The sequence below is a fragment of the Mustela lutreola genome, chromosome 10 (assembly GCF_030435805.1).
Source record: "Mustela lutreola isolate mMusLut2 chromosome 10, mMusLut2.pri, whole genome shotgun sequence".
Lineage (NCBI taxonomy): Eukaryota > Metazoa > Chordata > Mammalia > Carnivora > Mustelidae > Mustela > Mustela lutreola.
Genome location: NC_081299.1, coordinates 31,932,365 through 31,951,476, shown reverse-complemented (window position 1 = coordinate 31,951,476; position 19,112 = coordinate 31,932,365). Strand labels below are relative to the sequence as shown.

The 19,112-nt window shown below is 47.6% G+C and overlaps 1 protein-coding gene across 6 annotated transcripts in view; it reads left to right on the top strand.

Moving 5' to 3' along the window:
- The window catches only part of HIVEP3 (HIVEP zinc finger 3), a 456,280-nt gene that overhangs the window by 382,191 nt on the left and 54,977 nt on the right, over nt 1-19,112 (top strand). For 4 of the 6 annotated variants that reach the window (XM_059135438.1, XM_059135432.1, XM_059135434.1 and 1 more), the window contains one exon: nt 12,895-18,505. In XM_059135438.1, coding sequence (XP_058991421.1) covers nt 13,427-18,505 — 5,079 coding nt within the window. In that variant the 5' untranslated portion in view covers nt 12,895-13,426. Of the gene's footprint in view, nt 1-10,828; nt 10,979-12,894; nt 18,506-19,112 lie in introns of those variants that run through there. The other 2 variants (XM_059135437.1, XM_059135436.1) reach the window with 2 other exon arrangements.

The window sequence follows — 19,112 nt, the reverse complement described above, 5'->3', positions numbered from 1 at the left end:
TCCTCTTCCTCTTCTTCTGTAGTGATAGGCATTTGATCAGGGCACATGGCCATCCAGCTAGAGACTATGTTGCCAAGGCTCTCTAGCAGTGAGGTGCCGCCCCATAGCCAGTGTGACCTGAAATAACATGTATGATTTCCAGTCTTGCCATCCCTTTTCCCTTTCCTGCTGACCAGAGTGTGGACACAATGCTGGAAGATGAAAGCCAAATGTTGTGGATGGCAGAAGAGTGAGATGGAAGATACCCACACTGTTAAGTCACCATACCAGCCCATGGCCACTTACACTCAGACTTACATAGGACAGAAGCAAATCCCTTTCTTGTCTAAGCCCCTCTTACAGTTGTGTCCTTATCGTAGGAGCTGGAACCTGTATCCTAGTACATATACTAATTCACAATGTAGTCTTACATTCACAACTAGGATCAGTGAACATTAGAAGAAAACCAATAGCAGAAAGAGAAGGCCTAAAATGGGGGAAAAAGAAAAAAGAAGAGCTCACTCCAAAAGAAATGGATAGTTCAATTATAAAAGAACTCTAAAGACAATAATCATTAGTATCCTTGGCAATAATTGAGATTATTTCATTTACTAGAAAGGATTCAGTTGCTATAAAGATGGAGTAATCAGAGTAAAGGAAATAATTACTGAAAACTTAAAATATAACTCCTGAAAAAAATTCAGTGGGTGAAATGAATGATGTAATTGGTATGGATGAAGACCAAGTTGGTGATCTAGAAGTTAGAACTGATATCCAAGAAGGTAGAGCAAAACGAGGAGAAAAATTTCAGATCCATAGAGGTCAGATCTGGGAGGTTCAGAATCCACCAAGTAGAAGATATAGAAGCAGAGACCACAGACAATGGCAGAGGGAGGGTTAGAATAGTCAAAGAAGTAACAAGAGAAATTTCCTTAGTTGAAGAAACAGAGATTTTAAAATTCAAACAGCATACTGAATTCATGATAGGAATTAGTGAAAAAGAACATTTAGACCCATCTTGCTGAAATGTCAGAATATCAACGGTAAAAAACAAAAAGCTTCCAGAAAGAATAAAATCTTACATCAGCATTTCTCATCAGTAAAACAAAATGCCTAAGGACAGTGGAGCAGTGCTCTCAAAACTGTGGAGGACGTTGATTTTGAATTAAAATTCTATCCTTTCAAACTTTGAAATCAAAATAAAGATTTTTTTATGTGTAAGAGCTCAGAGAGTTTATTACTCAATCATCTACATTTCGCTAGGGAAAAAACCCAGCAACAATAATGAAAACCTCCCAGGATTATTTCTCTCAATCAGAATTGGAATCCCAAAAGGTGACGACATGGGATTTAAGAAGTGAAGGAAGCCATAAATTCTTTAGAGGTAGATGCATTGGATCTTTACTTATGGTAGACTTCTCTTGTGATGAGGTTTCCCTTATGTGGAATTAGGTTTTTTTTTTTTTTTCTCAAGTCCTTTCATACTAAGTGGTCCCCCAGGGAGTGAGATCTTTACAATCATATTGTTGATTAACTTCAATTTTTTAGAACTGGCCTAAGTCTATAGACTAGACTTAATTATAATATAGAAGAAATTTAAGTGTTACACAACTTGGAAATGTAAGAGCATATAACTACCAAAAATTCAAAGATGGTTGGAGAAAAGGAGGTGGAAAGAAGAGTGTGTACACACATTTCTTCATTGTTCATAACAGAAAGTGGATAGATACTGTCTAAAGTTGACGGACAAGGAAGCATCAATTTAAGTCTATTATTTGAAGATGTTAAAGGAAACTGCTGGGGCAACCAATATGTAAATATAAAAAATGGTGAGATGGTTGGAGGAATCTGGGGAGAGAGTACATATAGAAAGTTACTCAGGTTTCATAGCAGAGACTCGTCCCATAACTGAGTGAGGCTGGTTTTGAATTCTGGGGCCTGGGAGACATCATACTTCGGGGAAATTAATAATCTTAAAAGAAATGGACTCCACAACCACACTAGCACTGCATCTCATCAGTACTTGCTGCCATGCAAACACACCTGTTCTGCGACTCAGATGTGTAATGACTGTGGAAAGGTTCATTCATTCATTCAACAACCATTGGTGGGGAACACTTGATATAAAACATGTCAGAAGTCTGATTTGATTCATGTTCCTGGTTGCTTCTTTCACCACTGTGCACTGCACACCTGGTCCTCTAATGCTAGACTGCCCACCACCTCACACACACCGGGTTTACCTAGCATCATCCTGCCTTTGCTCACACTAGTCTCCTTTTGTGCTTGTTGAAACCCCTTTGTCCTTCAGAGCCCAGTGTACTTTCTCTATAGCCTACCCTCATGATCCCTCTCTTTCCCACTAACCTGTACTCAGAACCTGTTACCATCACGGCATCTACCACATCTTATCACCTGGTTTTGTTTGTGTCTCTTAAAAGGCTTTGTATCTTTCAACTGCAAAGTCCATGTCTTTTTTTTAAGTTGAGGCATGACACACAAACAGTTATGTGCATATATCATAAATATACAACACAAAGAGTTTTTGTATACATACATCTCTGTAATATATTTGTAAGCAGATCAATATATAGAGCATTTCTATTACCCCAGAAATCTCCTGCATTTCCCTTCCTAGTTAATATCCACCTGCCCCACCAGAGCTAACCTCTATTCTAGTTTCTAATGCCATAAAATTAGACTTGCCTGTTCTTAAACTTCAGTTAAGTGGGATTATACAGTATATCATCTATTGTGTCTGAATGCCTTGCTTATTATTATATCTGTGAGATCCATTCATATTTTTCCTATAGCAGTACTTTGTTCTTGTTTATTACTATGTAATAATTCCTGCATGAATATACTGTAATTTATCTGTTCTATTCATTGCTGGCATTTAGGTTTCTTTCTGTTTTTGCTATTAATGGGTAAAACTACTGTGAACATTCTTGTTTATGTTTTATGGCAAACAGAGGTATGCACTTATGTGAAATATCTTCTTAGGATTGGAATTTGGGGGTCATTGGGTGGATGTGTGTTTGGCTTGGAAGCTTTTGCCAGTCAGTTGTCCAGATGGTTGTGTCTATTTACCTTCCCACCAGCAATGTGCAAGAGGGTTCCAGTTGCTCCACATCCTTGCCAACATTTGGCATCATTTCATTTGTTTCATGGTAGTCATTCTGGTGAGTGAGTGGTAGATTTAATTTATATTTCCCTAATGGGTAATGGTGCTGACACCTTTTCATATGCTTATTGACCATTTAGACAACCTGCTTCTTAAAATACCTGTTCAAATCTTCTGCCATTTTTAAAAATTGTGGTAAAATAAGAATAACATAAAATTTACCATCTTAACTGTTCTGAAGTTCAAAATTTTCACATTGTTGTGCAATGTGAATAAATCTCCAGAATTCTTTTCATCTTATACAACTGAAACTGTTTACTCATTAATTAACAGTCTTCCAACCCTTCCAGCCCATAAGCCCCTGTCAACCACCATTCTTTCAGTCAAGTCTGAACTTGACTATTGTAGGTATCTCATGGAAGTGGAATCATATAGTATTGGGGGTATTTTTTTGTGACTGGCTTATTTCACTTAGTACAATATCCTCAGGTTCATCTACGTTGTAGAATGTGTCAGAACTTCCTTCCATTTTAAGGCAGACAGGATAATAATCCATTGCATGTATATACCACATTTTGTTTATCCATTCATCTGTAGATGAACAGTTGGGTTCTTCCAGCTTTTAACTCTTGTAAATAATGCTGCTGTGAACATAAGTGGACAGACATCTCTCTGAGACTCTGATTTCAAGTTTTTGGAGTTTATACCCAGAAGTAGAATTTCTAGATCATATTGTAATTCAATTTTCAATTTTTTTGAGGAAGCACCATACTGTTTTAGAGAAGCTATACCATTTTGCATTCCCATCAGTGGTGCACAATGGTTCCAGTTTTTCCACATCTTCACCGACACTCGTTCTTTTCTTTTTTTTTTTTTTAATAATGGTCATCCCAATATGTGTGTGGTGATATTTCATGGTCTGATTTGCCTTTCCCTAATGATTAGTGATATTGAGAATCTTTTCATGTGCTTGTTGGCCATTGGTATATCTTCTTTGGAGATATATCTGTTCAAGTCCTTTGCTTATTTTTTAAATCTGGTTGCTTTGTTTTTGTTTCTGAGTTGAAAGAGTTCTTCAGATATTCTGGATTTTAAACATTTTTCACATATGTGATTTGCATATATTTTCTCCCATTCTGTAGGTTGCCTTTTTACTCTGCTGATTATGTTCTGTGGTGCACAAAGTTTTCAATTTTGATTAAGTCCAGTTTATCTATTTTTACTTTGATTGTCTATGCTTTTCGTGGCATATCCAAAAAATCATTGCTAAATCCAATATCGTGAAGTTTTCCCTCTATGTTTCCTTCTAAGAGTTTTATAGTTTTAACTCTTATGTTTAGGACTTTGATCCATTTTGAGTTAATTTTGGCCATTTTTAATTGGATTGTCTGCCTTTTTACATTCATTTTTAGGACTTTTCTATATTCTTGGTGAGTACTTTTTGAATATGTATTGCAAATATCTTCTCCCAGTCTGTGGTTTGTATTTTTATTCTATTATTGTATCTTTTGATGAACAGAAGTTGTGTGTTTGGCTTTAAAGACTTTGCCAATCTTTAGAAAGTTTTCTTCAGAAGTTTTTCATTTTAATGAAGCCAAATTTATCAGTCCTCTCCTTTATGGTGATATGATTATGCATTTTGTAAACTTTAAGAAATCTTTGCTGGCCCCAAGTTCATGAAAATATGTTCTTGTGTTTTCTTCCATAAGCTTTATTATTTAATCTTTTGTATCCAAGCTAATCAGCCTTTTCACCTTAATTTATGTATGTGGTAAGGGTAGAGACCAAGGTTCATTTTTTTCCCCCACATGGATATTCAATTGCTTCAGCACCATTTTTTGAAAAGACTATCATTTCCCTCACCAAATACAATAGCACCTTAGTTACAAATCAGGTAATTGTATATTAGAGGGTCTGTTTCATTACTCTGTTGTTTCAGTTAATGGTTTTGCTGTGTTGTGTTGTGTTTTGTCTCTCCTGTGTTGATACCACACTGCCTTGATTACTGTAGCTTTATAGTAAGGTCTATGATTTATGTCTGTTTTCATATTACTGGACCGGCATTGAGAAGGACCCTGTGATGCTTGCAGACTGAGTGAACAAATGAACAAATGAGTTGTCAAGTAATCTTTATGAGTGCTGTATCATTACTTGTACTCTGACATTCATCCTGCCACGTGGGCAAGAATGGTAGAGACCACAGTTCTCTATTTTTGTCATTGTCCAACTTTGGAATACACTATATATGTCACCTTGTATTCCTGGTCATTTTTCTTTATGTGGTTTATTCTATAATGTGTATGTGTGTGTGTGTGTGTGAGAGAGAGAGAGAGAGAGAGAGAGAGAGAGAGAGAGTATTCTATATATTGCTCTTCACAGTAGACTAAAGATCCTTAACTCCCAGAAGGTTTGTAAATAGATGTGCCTTTTATACCACTGTCATTTGTGTAGAAACAAAAGGCCATCGAAGGGACAGCTAGAGACCTGCTGGAAAAATGAGAGAACAGGCCATGGCAACAAATGTGAAGTGTGGGTCTTTCTTGGGCAGTAATGATGAGAGACTGGAAGAATGAAAATGGCTGACAAGTCTGCCCAACCTGGCCCAGCTCTCACTTTAGGCTTTGTTCTTCCCTAAACCCTTTGGCCTACAAGTCCTTCCTGGACCATTTAGATAAGCTGGTCGAGTTACATTCAGAAGCTCACCAGTTCCCATGGGCGACCAGAAGCCTCTTTTAATCTTTACCAAACAAGTCAGATATGCATAAATGATGAGATAGGTAGGTGGATAGATAACTAAAGATATAACAACAGAGAACTTAGTAGATTATTTAGCTACAAGCATCTGGGTTCCACTGAGCCCTTGCTGAGACGAGACTACAGTCCCTGACCATGGCTCATTTTCAGTCTCAACAGGAGCAAGACTTAAACATTGCACTTTTCTAGGTGGAAGGGGGAAACAAAACTCTTAACAAGGCCAGCCCACCTGCTAGGAACAGGGTTTAGTTACCCAAATGTTAGGACTGTGACTCCAGTCTGAGTTCTATCTGCCAGGATTCTACTGCCTTTTCTTTCTTTCTTTCTTTCTTTTTTTTTTAAGATTTTTTTTTATTTATTTGAGACCAAGAAAGAGAGCACAAGCGAGGAGAAGGGCCTGAGGGAGAAGGAGAAACAGACTCCCTATTTGTTTGTTATTAAGAGACTTTACTTTGTTATGAAGAGGCTTTACTTTTTGACCAGTGTGCAGAAATTCCAAGTCCTGTCTGGGTCTTGGGGTTAGGGAGGAGGAGAAGGAAAACTAGAAATGCAGAGACCACAGTCATCCAAGGGAAATGATTTGGGAACCTTTCAGACAGTGAATAATCAACTACTCACTGTGGTTAGGGAAGCATTTATCAAGAAACTCAGCCGTGAGTTTAGCAGAGTCATGAAGAGTGATTTTACACATGGGGAGGAGAATTTGATGCAAATGGGGGTGACTATGATTAATCAAGAAGATTTCCTAGAGGATCTGGGGTACCGAAAAGGAAGAGAAGATCTATCTGAGCCTTCGTGATCAAGGTCAGCGTTCTTGAGGGTTTTGCTAGGGGGCAACCTGCTCTTGGGGTTCAGTCCTACCTCTGCCCTTTCTTGTGTCATCTGAAGCAATTGGCGTCACTTCACTGAGTCTTGGTCCTCTCATCTGCTGAAAGTGGGGATCGATATGTTAATCTTTAGTACAGTTTAGGGGACATGGTGGATGCTTCTTTAAGTATTTTGAAAATATGTTCAATATTTTCCTCAATACTGGATCCAGTGCCAGGCACTGGAAAATGAAGATAAATAAAGCCCAGTCCCTGTCCAGTCCGGGGAGACACAGGTTTGTTGGAAAGATGCTAATGAACTGGTTAAGCCACAGGTCCAACATCTTAGGCTTCTTAAGGAAGCACCCTTATTGGATCTGTTGGATTAGTGGAAAACTTCATCCCAACATAGGTAATCCATCAGAGCTTGGGAGTGCCTATTTTCCATGAGTGAGTCTAGGCCAGAGCCTGTGTGGATCTGGTTGCCCTGAAAACTTTATCCAGCCAGCAATCTGCCTCGGGCCACCCCATGGGACAGACTGTGCCTTCCACCTGCTTTCCAATGGCCAATGCTAACCTCAGCTCAGTTAGATGTGTGGCACAACTGGGCTGTCACAGTTTGGGGCATTTGTTTTGTTTTGTTATTCTAGGGCCTAGGAGGGAACGTGTGGAAGCTCCTGTCTGTGCCCTGAACTCACCCCAGCACAGTGTAGGGTCCTTGCCCAGGCTCTGGGCTCAGGAGCCCCAAAGTCTTGGCTAGGGTAGAGGCCACAAACTCAACATTCCCAGTAGCCATATTCCAGCCTCCTGTGCTCTGCATGTGTTGTACCTCCCACCTAGACTAGAATCCCTTCCTTCCAAATCTAATCATCAGCATCAGCATTTTCCCCATCTCTCAAGGCCCAGCTCAAACACAGCTTCTGCCTGCATTCCCTAACTCCTCTGTGGGATTAGTGTTCAGATTCCTTTCTCTGCTTGTTCCCTTGGCAACAGCAGTGTGTAAACACAGAGAGGTCAAGAGCATGCCAGTTAGGAGGTATGCACAGGGAAAGTGCAGGGTGGAGAGAGGAAGCTGGGAAGGCTAGGTGGGGCCATTATGGGAACTGAAATGCCATTGGCTGCATCTTCCTGCAGTGGGGAGCTATTGGACATTCTTGGCAGAGGGAGAAGCTGGGTGCTTTGACAATTGAAGAGATTATTCTTTCCACAGTGAATGGTGGGGTGGGGTGGAGAAGGTTGGGAACCTAGAGGCAAGGTGATTCGTTATAGGAGGCACTTAGAGGAGTTTCATCAGTTTTTCCCAAATACCAGGCTCTAGAACAGAAGTGTATATGTTAGATTTACGTGGAGAAATTTGTAAAAATATGCATTCGGGGGTCCTTTCCCAAGAGATTCTTTTTTGGTGGATCTGAAATGGGGCTAGAACCTGTGCTTTCAGAAAATGTCCCAGGGCATTTGGGGAACATGGGATGGACTCTTCAGTAATGATGTCAGAACACTGGATATCTGTATGGGGAAAAATTAAGCTTTATCCCTACTTCATTCATTACACAAAAACAAATGTCAAATGGAGCCAAAGACTCAATGGAAAGGAAAGAAGTAGGAGAGGGGAGGATGGAGGGAGGGAAGAATGGAGGAACAAAGAGGTCGAGGAGCAGGGGGAGGGAGGAAAAAAATTAATTCATAGAGGAACTAAAAGAAATTGGGTGACATTCTAGAAAATAAACTTGGACATGAAGTCTAAAAGTCCAAAAAGGAAAGATCGATGATACATTTGACCACGTAAAAACAAAATTTTCTTATTCAGAAAAATTAAAGACTCCTGGGTATATTAAGGAGGGCACGTATTGCATGGAGCCCTGGGTGTGATATGTAAGCAATGAATCTTGGAACATTGCATCAAAAACTAATGAGGTGACTAACGGTGACTAACATAATAAAAAAATAATAATTAAAAAAAAGACTACCAATAAATAAAAATACTTTCAGTTCATATAAAAAGGATTAATATGCCCAATATCAAAAGAGTTTTTGTAAAACAATAAGAAAAACATAAATTATTAGGAACACAAACAAAGGATATGAAAAATAACTCGCTGGATGAAATAATGGGTTAATAAGTTTGTGCAGAGTTCTAAGCCTCACTGGAGATTAAGAAACACTGATTCAAGACAAACAAAATATCACTGTGGTAGGCAGAATAATGATCCCCCAAGAAGTCACGCATCTTAAACCCTGGAGCCTGTGAATATGTTGCCTTTTGTGGCAAAATGAATTTTGCATATGTGATTAAGAATCTGCAGGTAGGAGATGATCCTGGATTATCCACCTGGGCCCAGTGTCATTACAAGAGAACTTACAAGTGGAAAGGGGGCAGGGCAGTCAGGGTTCATGATTCAACGTGAGAAGGATATGGCTGGCCATTACCGGCTGGTTTTGAAGATGGAAGGGGCCACGTGTCAAGGAAGCAGGCAGCCTCCAGAAGTGAGAAACGACAAGAAAATATATTGTTCCCTTGAGTCTCCAGAAAGAAGAAGGTTGGGAACCTAGCCCTACCTTGATTTTAGCTCTCGTGAGACCCATTTTGGACTCCTGACCTCTAGAACTGTCCCATGAGAAGTTGTGTTGTTTGAAGCCACTGTCTGTGACAGTTTGTGGCAGTAGCAGGAGGAAACTAATACAGCCATTTTATCTCTTCTATTAGTAAATATTAAGAGATTGGTTATATTCTAGATAGGAAGGTGTGAAGGTGTTCGGAGAAACAGTCCTCGAATGCAACTGGTGGGTGCGTGAACTTGTGCTTTTTGGAGAGCGATTCGTCAGGGCCTATCAAAAGCTTCAAGGTACATTCCCTTTAGCCAAGTAGTTCCCCTTCTAGGAACTGATCCTGTGGTTATGCTCACATGAGCATGCTTTGTGGGTCTCCAGCCCCAGCACCCTATCCTCTTTCCTGTTGGGCTGTCCCGACAGCTAGACCTACAAAGCTTCCAGAAGTAGAAGCCAGGTGGTTTGATATGTTAACCAACCGGCTCTTGAAGCTCAGGTTCTCCTTGCAGTTCTAAGCTGGTTTTTTTGTTTTGTTTTTTTTGTTTGTTTGTTTTTAAGATTTTATTTATTTATCAGAGAGAGAGGGGGGCAGAGAGCGAGCACAGGCAGACAGAATGGCAGGCAGAGGCAGAGGGAGAAGCAGGCTCCTTGCTGAGCAAGGAGCCCGATGTGGGACTCGATCCCAGGACGCCGGGATCATGACCTGAGCCGAAGGCAGCTGCTTAACCAACTGAGCCACCCAGGCGTCCCTCTAAGCTGGTTTCTAAGCCAGAGCTCTCTGAGGCTGTGGTCTGGGTGCCAGACAACATGGGCCCCAGGGCCCTTCTGCCACCATCAGCAGACAATGTCCATTCTCCCTCTGTCCATCCCTGTTGGCCTGGCTCCCAGGCTCTGTCAGGGGAACCCTCTACCTCTGACCTCATGTCACTGGTGACTTTTACAGGTGCCCTTACCAATTCTGGAGAAGCAGCTTTTTCCTCTGTTATATCAAGTTTATAAACATTTTACACATGCCCTCAGAAGCACAGACAGTAGGAAAAAAAACTATTTTCTTGCAGTCACTTGGTCACGGTGATTAGAAATCATCCTTCTAAAGGAGCTAAAAAGTAAGAAAGCATTAATGCCGGTCTGAATTGCAATCCACTCCAAGGCTGAAAGGCCTTTGAGTTCTCATAGGTTTTCCCTGTGCCTGCACCCCCAGTTCTGACTGCCTCTTGTATTAAGAACCTCAGACCCATCATGAGGCATAGACAGTACATCAGAGAGCCCTGTCCCAGGAGTCTGAGGACGAGTGTGGTCCTGGGCTGGTCATGGCTCACCATGGCTCAGGAGCCTTCCCTGCGGAACAAAGGAGCAGACCTTCTGGCTCACAGGCCCCGTTAACTCCACAGTATGGATGTGTCCTGGTTGCTCCTCCTTCAGGGGGTTGAGCCAGGAGGGCTCCGCTTGCAGGTGGAGGCCAGAGGCTGACCCTTGGCACATAGTGCTGGCCCAGCGAGTCATGTGATGACCCAACAATTACCTGACTGTCTTCCTCACCCACCCACCCCTCCTGCCTGGCCCCTGGAGAGCCCATGGCTGGGTGAAGGGACAGCGGCTGGGTGAAAGGACATACTCAACAATATAGGGTCCTTCTTGGCCAACAGAGCCCCACTGAGATCAGTCATGCTGCAGGGTTCCATCCATCCATCAGAAGAAGCAAAGCTTACCACTAGCTAGTATTCTGAGAGTGCTCTGAGATCCTTGCTTCAAAGGGTCAGTGGAAATAGTAAGTATAGAAAAACATTTACTATCCATGCACAGCACCCAAGGGCCCCACCAGGCGTTCCAGACCACCCCAGAGAATAGTTCTGTTCCTGCACTGCCTCTGCTTTGTCCTACCTTCGCTTAGATAAGCTAGGCCTGGGGTAATGCCATCATCATGACCTCCTCAACCTAAGCTGTGCCCCCCATTTCTCCTGACCAGTAGTTGCAACAAGTGTAGAATATGGGTTGAAAGGCCTCTTTGGCTTTAAGCTCCTAGACACCTTCAGAAGCTCTCCAGGGATACAGCCCATGCCCCTTGGGGCCAAGCCAATGCTTTCATAATACATGGAGCCATAGATGGGTGCCCACTAACTCCTCTAGAAGTCATAGAGGACATTTATTCATTGAGGCAGGGGACAGGCCCTGGCTGGGTATCAGGAGACATAGGGGGTTCTGATCCCACCACCATCACTGTGCAAGTTTTAGGGAAAATCACGACATCTTTCTAGCCTCAGCCTACTCATCTGTCGAGTGAGGTGGTTAGACTAGACACCCAATCTCTATGATTCCATTAGGAGGCCCTGGTGTAATTTCAGTCCCCAGAGCAGAGATGAAAATTTGTACCAGATACCCAGAGACAGCACTTGGGCCTGCCTGGGGTCACAAGGTAACTATGGATTATAAGGGGACCATTTGTTCCAGCTTGCCTGGGACAGCGCTGATTTTGTCCTGTTGTTCCTCCATAATTACTAGTCATGCCTCTTTCACTCTCAAAAGTGCCCCACTTTGGATGATGCCATTTTATGTGACCATCCTACTGAGAGTAATATGAGAAATGAGATTCCTCGGCCTTCCGTATACTCAGCCTGTGTCGTGAGGATGCCTTCTCTAACTGAGTTAGAGGAGGCCTTTGAATTGCTCAAAGAAGAGCCTTTGCTGAGTTATGACCTTCTGTTGACAAAAGTCAGTCACTGCCTTTGCTGGAGGGCTGTCATTTAAAGATGTAGGTGACCTCTTGCACCCGTCACTGCCCCTGTCTAAAGTAGCACGGGAAAAAGTTTTTTGCAAGCAAAACTTAGCTTCATGCAAAGAACTCAGCTATGTCTCCCTTTCTGGCTGCCAGAGCCTGGTGATGGACCCCATGCCCCCTCTCCTCTTTGGCTGGCAGGAAAAGCTGGAAGAACCTGCCAGAATGACCCTCCCAGCTGTTGTTTGACAAACTAGCCATGGCTGTGTTAGACTGTGGGTTTGCATGGGCTGAGGAAGTGGGTTTTAGCTTTTCCATGAAACACGGGCTTGGGTTAGCAAGGGCAATAAGATCAGGAATGGTGCCCCTTGTAGATACCTTCAGAGCCCAGGGCCAGAGAAGGAATAATACTAATCTGAGAATAATCCATTCTCAGATTATTGGGATTATATGGGAGAGCTCATCCCTGAATCACACCCCAGCTGTAGGATCAGCCCACATTTTCCCAGTGGCGTCCATATCCATTATCATGTTGAACTCCACTGCAGCCCCGAGATGCAACTGAGGCAGGATTTGATGTTATCCCATTATATAGATTGGGCAATGGAGGCTTTGGGAGCTGAACCTGCCTCAGAGCAGAGCCTAGGCCTCCCATCCCTGACTTCCCTGCCATTCCCAGAGCCTGCCCTCCCCCATCTCCCGTTCCTACCACCCCACATAGCCACTGTCCTCAGAACTGCCAAGGCATTCAGGTCACCCAACACCTCTGTGAATGCAGGTGAGGGAGGTTCGGGCTGTGCTCAGGTGCATGGAGGCAGGGCTGTGACTTCTGGTCGAGTCTCTCTGGTTAAACTTCTAGGGATATCACCGTGTCTCACAGAGTCCATGCTGCACAGGTTGTGGACACGTTGCAGTAACTCTCCCTTCTCTTGTGTGTATGTGTATTTCTGTGTGTGTGCTTTCATCACTAGAAGAGCGTGACTTCCCCTCTGTGGCTGCGGATCTCCAACACGGGACCCCAGGGGAGAAGGGACTGGACCGAGCTGCCTGAGGCAGCCAGCGTGGCTTCTCCAGCGCCAGGACGAGGGATGAGTGGGACGTGCCTGCAGATGTGTCTAGCCTCCGACCACTTGCATAGCACACAGGGGACTTGTGGGTGGCCACTCACCACTGCCAACTGAAACAGTATGATGGCAACATTGACATCCTTCATGATGTTTCCACAACAGACATTCAAGCAGAAAGTGCTGGCGCATTTTCTGTCTTCAAAGTAGAGGGCCATGCCTCACCCATGTGAATAGTTTGGGCCCCAATGACCTGCTCTGAGTCCACTCACAGCCAGTGACACTTGCAAAAAATTCCCAAAGCCCATCTTGGGTTTGGCTTCCGCAGCTCTTGACCAATGTGGCCAAAGCCAGACGCCTCCTTGGGACACTTGGATTATTCATAAATGCAGCCTACCCCAGCCCTCCCTGAATAGCATCTGAAGTCTCTGGGGAGGTCATGGATCCTGAACAAAGTGTCAAGGGCACCAAGAAGGCTGAGGGAAGTCCCCGGAAGCGGCTGACCAAAGGAGAGGCCGTGCAGGCCAGTGTTTCATCCGGTGCCCCGTACCCAGGCAGCAGCACAGCTGTCCCCCAAGAGGGCCCCCTCCAGGAGCTCCTAGCCCCGCAGCCCTTCTCGGGCCCTCCATCAGTTCTTAGGGAAGGCTCTCAGGAGAAAACAGGCCAGCAGCAGAAGCCCCCCAAGAGGTCCTCCATTGACACCTCCATCCCCATCTCACAGCTTCCGCAGCACCCTCTGACACCAGCATTCATGTCGCCTGGCAAACCGGAGCATCTCCTAGAGGGGTCCACGTGGCAGCTGGTCGACCCCATGAGACCTGGACCCTCAAGCTCTTTCGTGACCCCTGGGCTTCATCCGTCAGGCCAGCTCCTCCCTTCCCACGCTTCTATCATCCCTCCTGAGGACCTGCCTGGCCTCCCCAAAGTCTTTGTGCCCCGTCCTTCCCAGGTGTCCTTGAAGCCCCCAGAAGAGGCACACAAGAAGGAAAGGAAACCCCAGAAGCCAGGCAAGTACATATGTCAGTACTGCAGCCGGCCCTGCGCCAAGCCCAGTGTGCTCCAGAAACATATCCGCTCGCACACCGGCGAGAGACCCTACCCCTGTGGCCCCTGCGGCTTCTCATTCAAGACCAAGAGTAACCTATACAAGCACAGGAAGTCCCATGCCCACCGCATCAAAGCTGGCCTGGCCTCAGGAGTGGGTGGCGAGATGTACCCTCCGGGGCTGGAGATGGAGAGGGTCCCCGGGGAGGAGTTCGAGGAGCCCACTGAGGGGGAAAGCACAGATTCGGAGGAGGAAACGGGCAGCGCATCTGCCCACCCCGCAGAGCTCTCCCCCAGGCCTAAGCACCCCCTTCTGTCCAGCGGTCTGTATAGCTCCGGGAGCCAGGGCTCCAGCCACGAGCGCTGTTCCCTGTCCCAGTCCAGCTCAGCCCCGTCGCTGGAGGACACCACTCCATTCACGGAGCCCTCGTCAGAACACCCCCTGAGCCAGAAACCCGAAGACACCCACACCATAAAGCAGAAGCTGGCCCTCCGCTTGAGTGAGAGGAAGAAGGTAATGGACGAGCAGGCGTTTCTGAGCCCAGGCAGCAAAGGGAGTACAGAATCTGGGTATTTCTCCCGCTCTGAGAGCGCCGAGCAGCAGGTCAGCCCCCCAAACACCAACGCCAGGTCCTACGCCGAGATCATCTTGGGCAAGTGCGGGCGGATCGGTCAGCGGACCGCCATGCTGACGGCCACCTCCACCCAGCCCCTCCTGCCCCTGGCCACTGAAGACAAGCCCAGCCTGGTGCCTTTGTCTGTGCCCCGGACGCAGGTCATCGAGCACATCACCAAGCTCATCACCATCAACGAGGCCGTGGTGGACACCAGCGAGATCGACAGTGTGAAGCCAAGGAGGAGCTCGCTGTCCAGGCGCAGCAGCATGGAATCACCCAAATCCAGCCTCTACCGGGAGCCCCTGTCGTCCCACGGCGAGAAAGCCACCAAGCCTGAACAATCACTGCTGAGCCTCCAGCACCCGCCCAGCACCACCCCCCCTGTGCCTCTGCTGAGAAGCCATTCAATGCCTTCTACCACCTGCACCCTCAGCACCCCCCATCACACCTTCCGAGGTAGCTACTCCTTCGACGACCACGTCGCCGACTCGGAAGCCCTGAGCCGCAGCAGTCACGTGTTTACCTCCCACCCCCGGATGCTCAAGCGTCAGCCGGCCATCGAACTACCTTTGGGAGGGGAGTACAGTTCGGAGGAGGCGGGGCCCAGTAGCAAAGACACGGCCTCCAAGCCCGCAGATGAGCCAGAAACCAAGGAAAGCGAACTCACCAAAAAGACAAAGAAGGGTTTGAAAACGAAAGGGGTGATCTATGAATGTAACATATGTGGTGCTCGGTACAAGAAGAGGGACAACTACGAAGCCCATAGAAAGTACTACTGCTCAGAGCTTCAGATCTCGAAGCCCGTCTCTGCAGGTGGTGCTCACGCGTCCCCGGAGGCGGAAAAGAGCCAGGCCGAGCACGAGCCCTGGTCCCAGATGATGCATTACAAACTGGGGACCACCTTGGAACTCACCCCACTGAGGAAGAGGAGGAAAGAGAAGAGCCTTGGGGATGAGGAAGAGCCACCCGCCTTCGAGTCGGCAAAAAGTCAGTTTGGCAGCTGCTCCGGCCCGTCGGATGCTTCTCGGAACCTTCCCCTGGAGTCCACCAAGTCACCAGCAGAGCCGAGTAAGTCAGTGCCCTCCCTGGAGGGACCCACGGGCTTCCAGCCAAGGACTCCCAAGCCAGGGTCTGGGCTAGAGTCAGGGAAGGAGAGGAGAACAACATCCAAAGAAATCTCTGTCATCCAGCACACCAGCTCCTTCGAGAAGTCCGACTCTCTGGAGCAGCCCAGCGGCTTGGAAGGGGAAGACAAGCCCCCGGTCCCATTCTCCTCCCCTCCCCCCGCCCCGCACGGACGCTCAGCCCACTCCCTGCAGCCCAGGCTGGTCCGCCAGCCCAACATTCAGGTCCCCGAGATCCTGGTGACTGAGGAGCCCGACCGGCCAGACACGGAGCCTGAGCCGCCCCCTAAGGAACCTGAGAAGACAGAGGAATTCCAGTGGCCCCAGCGCAGCCAGACGCTTGCCCAGCTCCCAGCTGAGAAGCTGCCACCCAAGAAGAAGAGGCTGCGCCTGGCAGAGATGGCCCAGTCGTCGGGGGAGTCCAGCTTTGAGTCGTCTGCACCCCTGTCTCGCAGTCCCAGCCAGGAAAGCAGTGTCTCCCTGAGCGGGTCCAGCCGCTCTGCCTCCTTCGAGAGGGATGACCACGGAAAAGCCGAGGCCCCTGGGCTCTCATCCGACCCACGCCCCAAATCCTTGGGCACCCACATGCTGACTGTCCCCAGCCACCACCCACACGCCCGAGAGATGCGGAGGTCAGCCTCAGAGCAGAGCCCCAACATCTCCCATTCTGCCCATATGACTGAGACACGCAGCAAATCATTCGACTACGGCAGCTTGTCCTTGACAGGCCCCTCTGTGCTGGCCCCTACAGCCCCCGCGACCCCTGTGGTCCCGCCGGCCCCGCCAGAGAGAAGGAAATGCTTTTTGGTGAGACAGGCCTCTCTGAGCAGGCCTCCAGACACCGAGCTAGAGACCACCCCCAAGGGGAGACAGGAGAGCGAGGAACCAAAGCCCTCATGCAGTAAACCTTCCACCAAAATCTCATTGCTCCAGAGTTCCTCAGCGGCCACCTCACACAGCGGGCACCCGGGAGGCAAGAGCCAGGTGCAGGACAGACCCCCACTGGGGTCCACTCCACCCTACACAGAAGCCCTGCAGGTGTTTCACCACCCCATTGCCCAGCTGCCCCTGCATGAGAAGCCGTACCTGCCCCCACCCGTCTCCCTTTTCTCCTTCCAGCACCTCTTACAGCATGAGCCGGGACAGTCTTCAGAGTTCTTCTCCACCCAGGCCATGTCCAGCCTCCTCTCTGCACCATACTCTATGCCCCCTCTTCCTCCCTCCTTATTTCAAGCCCCACCACTTCCTCTCCAGCCTACCGTTCTGCACCCCGGCCAGCTCCCCCTCCCCCAGCTCCTGCCTCACCCAGCCAGCATCCCCTTCAGGCAGCCCCCTTCATTTCTCCCCGTGCCCTACCCAGCCTCGTCAGCACTCTCTTCTGGATTCTTCCTGCCTCTGCAATCCCAGTTCTCGCTTCCACTCCCTGGGGATGTGGAAAGCCATCTGCCCCAGATCAAAACCAGCCCTGCCCCGCTGGCAACAGGAAGCATGGGCCTTTCCCCCAGCACAGAGTACGGCAATGATGTCCAGCTGCCCCCCAGGGATCCCCCAGCCAGCTGCTCAGCACCCACATCAGCCCCTCTGCCTACCCTGCCGGCCTGTCCCGACGCCACGGTGTCCCTGGTTGTGCCAGTCCGCATTCAGACCAACATGCCATCCTATGGGAGTGTCATGTACACCACCCTCTCCCAGCTCCTGGTCACCCAGTCCCAAGGCAGCTCAGCAACTGCAACTCTTCCCAAGTGTGAGGAGCCCCCGTGCAAAGGGACGACGGTGTGTGGGACAGACGTGTATGAGGTCAGACCTGGCTCGGCTGGGGGAAGTGAAGAGCAGAGCAGAGGCTTCCCGACTCCATACTTGAGAGTGCCTGTGACGTTACCAGAAAGAAAAGGCACTTCCCTGTCATCAGAGACTGTTGTGAGCTTGGAGGGGAGTTCTTCCACAGTTGGGGGGAGCAAACGCGTCCTTTCACCGGCTGGCAGCCTGGAACTTACCATGGAAACCCAGCAGCAAAAAAGGGTGAAGGAAGAGGAGGTTTCCAAGGCAGATGAAACACTCGAGCTGGTAAAACCATGCAGCGTGGTGCTCACCAGCACAGAGGACAGCAAAAGGCCAGAGAAATCCCACCTGAGCAGCCAGAGCCAGGGCAGGAGGGAGCTAGAAACAGCATCCAGCCTATCCTCAGATCCTTCTGACCCAAAGGAAATGACTCCCCTTCCGCACTCCTCATTGCCCCATGCAACGGCCCCAGGCTCAGAGGCATTGAAGGAATACACCCAGCCATCCAGTAAGCCTCACCGAAGAGGGCTGCCCCCACTGAGTGTGAAGAAAGAAGATTCCAAGGAACAACCTGACCTCCCTCCACTGGCACCTTCCAGCTCGCTGCCTCTGTCAGAAACGTCCCCCAGGCCAGCCAAGTCGCAAGAAGGTACGGACTCAAAGAAGGTACTGCAGTCCCCCAGCCTCCACACGACCACTAATGTCAGTTGGTGCTATTTAAACTACATTAAGCCAAATCACATCCAGCATGCAGATAGGAGGTCCTCTGTTTACGCTGGTTGGTGCATAAGTTTGTACAACCCCAACCTTCCGGGGGTTTCCACTAAAGCTGCTTTGTCCCTCCTGAGGTCTAAGCAGAAGGTGAGCAAAGAAACATACACCATGGCCACAGCTCCGCATCCTGAGACAGGAAGGCTTGTGCCATCCAGCTCCCGCAAGCCCCGCATGACAGAGGTAAGTCAGCTTTAGAGGTCCTGCTGAGCTTTTAAAGGCACGTTCCCCTCAAGTTCTATTTGCGTAACTAGAGCCGGGTGAGTGGGTGGGTTTGCCCCCTGTCAGCTGTGACTGGGTATCTTATAAGGAAACATATTTATTGGGTTTCTTTGTCAGTGTGTCTCTCCCATCACCAGGCTAGATACATTCCAATGAAATGAGCTTTAAAGTCGTCCTGTTTTCCCATTAGCCACTATTGTCAAATCAAAGACACAGTCGGAGCCAGCGTGGAAAATGTTCTCCAAGAGACCAACTTGGAAAACTTGGCTGGTGGGAAAGCCTACTTCATTTTCAAAACTTTATGCCACTCCACATGTTCTTCCATGGTCCTGTTAGCCTTCTCCTGATTTTCTTATTCTCCACACCTGCTATTTCCATTCTCTGGTAGCACTCAGAATCTTCCCACTCCTCAAGTTTCTAGGATGTGACACCAGCAGCTCCTGAAATACTGCGGCTTTCTCTCCTGTGAGCAGGATAGCCAACAGAGCTTGGCTGCAGTGTTCCTCGTTGCCACTAGGGGGCAAGACCACTCACAGCCTGACCCATCTATGCTGTGTGTCAGCACCCA